Raw genomic sequence first — 4954 nt, 5'->3', positions numbered from 1 at the left:
AGTGGAGCGCTGGAGGCCCTGGAGCGTCCCGTTCTGTGGGGAGGCGGAGGGGTCCCCTCATCTCCCCCGTGAGGTGGGGCCTGTCCCAGGGAGGCTGGCGACCATCGTCGCCTTGTTCTGCGTGGCCTCCGGCCGGCGGGGCGGACTGACCCCTGGCCGGGGCCTGCGGGAGCCGGACGGAGCTGCAGGCCTGAGGGTCTCACGGCTTCTCTTTTGTTTCTAGGCCTGCAGGGGCCCGGGCTTCAGTTTCAGGAGGACACCATGACCGGGAGGTGAGTGACCTGCCTTGAGGTGGCTCTCGCCTCGTTGCAACTGTGTACTTTTGACAAGTCTTCTGGTAAAATGAGCAGTTCTAAGAGTGAGCAGTAGAAGCTGCGAGCAGTGCCCGTTTTCCCGTGGCTGCTCTGGTTTTCCAGGACAGCTCCTTTGCCCAGTGGCCTGCTGGGCCCTCTGTTAATCATCCATACTTGTGTCTTCCTGCTCTGAAGCCTCTGTCTTAAGCTGGTTGTAGCGGTCTGTACTGCGTGCCAGGCTTTCCCTGGCCTGTCAGCATATGCAGGGTATTAATAATGGTTTTGTTAGCACAGGGCTTGTGAGCTTTCAGTGTACAGTAGAGGCTTTGACACATTGCCTCCTCGAGTTCTTTTATGGATGTAGGGATTGAGTTTGTAAGTGGTGAAGGGATTGAATCAGAGTCACAACTTTTTTGAATTAGTGTTTATCTGTGGAGTTTGTTTTCTGTTACGTGTGGAAGGTAGAACTGGATAGCTTTAATATAGCTGTATTGTGGGACAGCTGCTGGATGCAGTTGAGACAGTCGTGATGCTTACACGATGTGTGGAATGAGCTTTATAATTGCTTTATCTGTGTAGTGTAGGCAGATCTTTGTCATGAAAAATTGTTGAGGGGTTTGTGTAATGTCACTTGTCCAGTGCATGTGGGGCTGTCCCCATAGACCGCACTTAATTCCTTTGAGGCTCAAATTAGCAGTCGTTAATAGCTTCTCCTGTAGCTGTTACTGAAACACAGGAGACTCTGGTGCATATTAAAAAAAGTACTCATTGCAGAATGTTTGTAGACATTTGAACACATAACACCTACTAATGTAGAAGCACTTTGGTTTTAGTAGGAAGCCTGTAGCGCCAGGAATTAATAACAAGCAGAACGATACAAAGTTCTTAGAATTGTTTTGTATCCCAGTAACTGACTCAAAGGATTTGCAATATTTTGTAAAAGAAAATGCAGTGAGGGTGTTCCCTCAGCTGAATTTCTATTGGTCCGGAAATAGTTTCTGCTGAAACAGCACATAATGTATTTTTATCTTTGATGATTTGATATGAGTTATAATTTATAAATGTTTTCAATATGTTTAGGCTGTGGTGCAAGGCCATTTTTGCTGGCTACAAACGTGGCCTCCGAAACCAGCGGGAGCACACCGCCCTTCTGAAAATTGAAGGTGTTTATGCCCGTCAGGAGACAGACTTCTACTTGGGCAAGAGATGTGCATATGTATACAAAGCTAAAAAGTAAGTCACTTCGCGTTGTTTTGCTAAATTGGCTAATTTCTTTGTCAGATTTTGCCAACACCAGCATGTGAGCTTTCTGTTCATCGAGCTTTTGTTAGAATGGGAAGAAATTGGGATCAATTTATCAGTAGAATGGCAATGGACTACTTTGTAGACCGATTTCCTGGGTTTAAAGTCCTTGGTTATTTTTGCTTTAATTGGCCTATGTGTTCTCAACTCACATCATGAAATTATGTGATGTAATAATTTTTTGTTACAAATGATGTGTTAGATAGAGATCAAATGGGGTGAGAAACAAAATTTGCCTGAGACTGGCAAAAACTGAAGGTGGGTCGATAGAGTAAATTGAAATGAGGTGAATTTGTGGCAAGGGCCACTGAGTTACTCAGACAGCAGAATTTTTTGAAGCCTGTAGGAATTTGTATCCTGGTTTTTGCATGCCTGTGTTAGAGCACTGTCATTTCTGCTCTGCTGGCATTGGTGGAAGCCTTGAGAGCAGTTACCTATTACGTTCCCTTTTTTTTCTGTGAGTGTAGTTGTTCCTATATGGGAGTTGAGAATTGCCTTGAATAAAAAGGACTAGATTGTTAATTTGACCACAATCATTTCCAAGCTGGCAGAGGGCTTTTCTTAAATCGCAAGTTTTTGCAGTCTCTCCCGATGGCTTAGACCTCTCTTGTCTTTGGTGTCTCTGGAGGAATCTTAATGGATAACATGTTGCATGTTCTTTGGAGTTGAAACTGAAGACTTTTTTGTTTGACTGTGTTACCGTCAGAATTTTCCAAGTCTTCAAGCTTTGTGTGGCTTGTTAATAGTTCCTCAGCAGAGCTTCTGATAAATTACAAGCTGCAATACGTACCCATTTGGAAGGTATAATGAAAATCCCAGACTTAGAAATTTTTACAGATAAATAGAAGTGGGTCCAGCTAGAGTTGGCTGGGAAATAAAGTTATGGAGGTGCCTCAGAGAGGCTGCATTGCCTGCCCCATCGCTGATCAGCGCTGCGCGTGACTGATGTGCTCAGCGGCTCCTCTCCTCTTTCCTCAGCAACACTGTAACCCCCGGTGGGAAGCCCAACAGGACACGAGTGATCTGGGGGAAGGTGACCCGCGCCCATGGGAACAGTGGCATGGTTCGTGCCAAATTCCGCTCCAACCTTCCTGCCAAGGCCATTGGACACAGAATCCGGGTGGTAAGTAGGTTTATTTTAGCAACAAGATATTTATTGGTAGTTTCACGGTGCCTTTTAATCCCATGTAGTATGAAGGAAAACTTGAACTATGGTTTTGTTGTGTCACTGTTGCTTATTAAATGTGCCTCTTTGGTAAGTGCTCCTTTTGGAACTGGGAGAGGTTTGTTGCTGGCTTTGTGTGCTGAGGGGATTCGTCTCATCATGAAGAGGTTTGACAAGCTTGCTCGGGTTGTCTGGAAAGGCTGTTCAAGTTTCAGGACTCTTCCTTGGTTCCCTTCTAAAGCTATCTTCATTCCTTTTCCCCAGATCTTGTGCGTATTTTTTTCACACTCTTTTCCTCCAGTTCCTGCCTGTTGACAGATTTCTTTTTTTCTGTCTCCCAGATGTTTTATGTAGCTGCAGGGTGTGCTGTCCTGACCTGTCACTAGTTATTGCTCCACAGTCCCATGTTTGAGCCACAAGGTTTCAGTGAGACTGTCCCTTTAGGTCCCTCACCCAGAGTTTTGGTGCAATATCTTTCTAGTGATGTTGTCAAAAGCACTATCAGAGCGTTGCAGTCCTTCCTTTCTGTCTTTCTCCTGCGTGTTAGAAAAAGCATGGTAGGAGTGACACAGTTAAATCTTGAAGCCTTGAGGTGTGGGGGAGCCTGTGTACCAGCAAATTACTCTTTCAAGTCACCAAGCTAGTTTCTATGCTTTTCCATTCTTGCACCTCTTCTGTGTAAATGAGGGAGTTGCTTTTATAGCAGTTGAAAGGATGGATAATCTAGATTTTAACTGGAAAACTTGTGTTTAGGGTAGCACTGTCCAATAACAAACATTCTAACCTGATTCTGTCCTTGTCTTTTACAGATGCTGTATCCATCTAGGATCTAAATTTTTATTGGAAATAAAATGGAGAATCTGTTTAATTTTTTGTATACTTGTATTTTTTATCCTCTCCACCTATTTTGAGGGACTTTTTCTTTTTTAATAGCGTATCAGAATTCACAGCACAGGGGTAGAGTAGTGACTCTAAGCTACATGGTGAAACAGAGATTTGGTCTGTGCTTGGTAAGACATTTTTAGAGCAGACTGCATTCTGAAGGTGAGTAACTGGCAGCCTTTACTGCAACCTATACCTCCCATCACGGTATATGGACAGTTTGCAGGGCTAAATAATAAATGTTTACAACCTCATAAAATGTGCACACAGGCTTTATACAGATTATGAGAAATAATTCCTTGCCTACCTAGTGGAGAGAAATTCCTTGTTCCTGTTTTTCTTGGTGATGACTGCTGTTGAGACAAAACTGTAATGGGATGCTAAATCATAGAATCATAGAATGTCTTGGGTTAGAAGGGACCTTCGAGATCATCTAATCCAACCTCCCTGCCATGGGCAGGGATGCCCTTAACTAGACCTGGTTGTTGAAGGCCTCATCCAACCTGGCCTTGAGCATCTCCAGGGAGGGGACATCTTCAGCCTCTCTGGGCAATCTGTTCCAGAGTTTTGCCACCCTCATACTGAAGAATTTCTTCTGAGATCCAATCTAAACCTATTCTCCTTCAATTTAAATCCATTTTCCCTTGTCCTATCGCTGGACACTCTCCAGCCTTCCTGAGGGTTCCCTTCAGGTATTGGAAGGCAGTTGTAAGGTTCCCCCAGAGTCTTCTCCAGAATGAACAATCCCAGCACCCACAGCCTGTCCTCGTAGCAGAGATACTTCAGCCCCTCTGTAGTGGGATCAGCTGGAATCACCTCTGGGAGGTGAGGAACCTCCTGCCCTGCCTGCCGGACATGCTAGTGCTTGTGATGATCCATCAAGACCCTGAGGAGCAGCTGGATCGGGCAGTGAGGGTGCTGAGGATGATGCAGTGTCTGCTGGATGGGGCCTGGCAGCTTGTGGCAGAGACAGCAGTCTACAGCCCAGGTCAGCCTGATGGCACCCTGGAGGCAAAGAGAGCTGCATGTAGAGCACTGTGAGAATTCTTAAACTGCCATGAAGGTATCCTGGGACATAGCTAAACAGGACAAAGAAACAAAATTTTTGTTTTGGAAACAAAAACTGCACTCAGGGTGGGACATGGAAGGGTCTGAGGGACAGTGTAGACCAAAGTGATGCTTTGTGGTTGGTTCAGATGCAGGAGGGAAGATAAGCTGTGCCTTGCAGGCACTGTGAGCTGGAAACAAGAATGAGGGTTTAAGTGCTGGGGTGGGGATGGACACTGAGTTTGAACCAACTGTTTGTCCTCTT

General features: G+C 45.3%; 1 protein-coding gene across 1 annotated transcript; it reads left to right on the top strand.

The window, feature by feature from the left end:
• Positions 1 to 259: 259 nt before the first annotated feature.
• Positions 260 to 3625, top strand: RPL35A (ribosomal protein L35a). The gene is made up of 4 exons (XM_009874614.1): positions 260 to 272; positions 1374 to 1526; positions 2574 to 2718; positions 3570 to 3625. Exons 1-4 carry the CDS (start codon positions 262 to 264, stop codon positions 3591 to 3593), a joined length of 333 nt encoding a protein of 110 aa, XP_009872916.1. The 5' UTR covers positions 260 to 261; the 3' UTR covers positions 3594 to 3625.
• The last annotated feature ends 1329 nt before the right edge of the window (positions 3626 to 4954 follow it).

This window comes from Apaloderma vittatum, unplaced genomic scaffold (assembly GCF_000703405.1).
Source record: "Apaloderma vittatum isolate BGI_N311 unplaced genomic scaffold, ASM70340v1 scaffold908, whole genome shotgun sequence".
In the NCBI taxonomy this organism is placed as follows: domain Eukaryota; kingdom Metazoa; phylum Chordata; class Aves; order Trogoniformes; family Trogonidae; genus Apaloderma; species Apaloderma vittatum.
The sequence above is the reverse complement of the archived record's forward strand: the minus strand, read 5'-3'. Positions and strand labels throughout refer to the sequence as shown.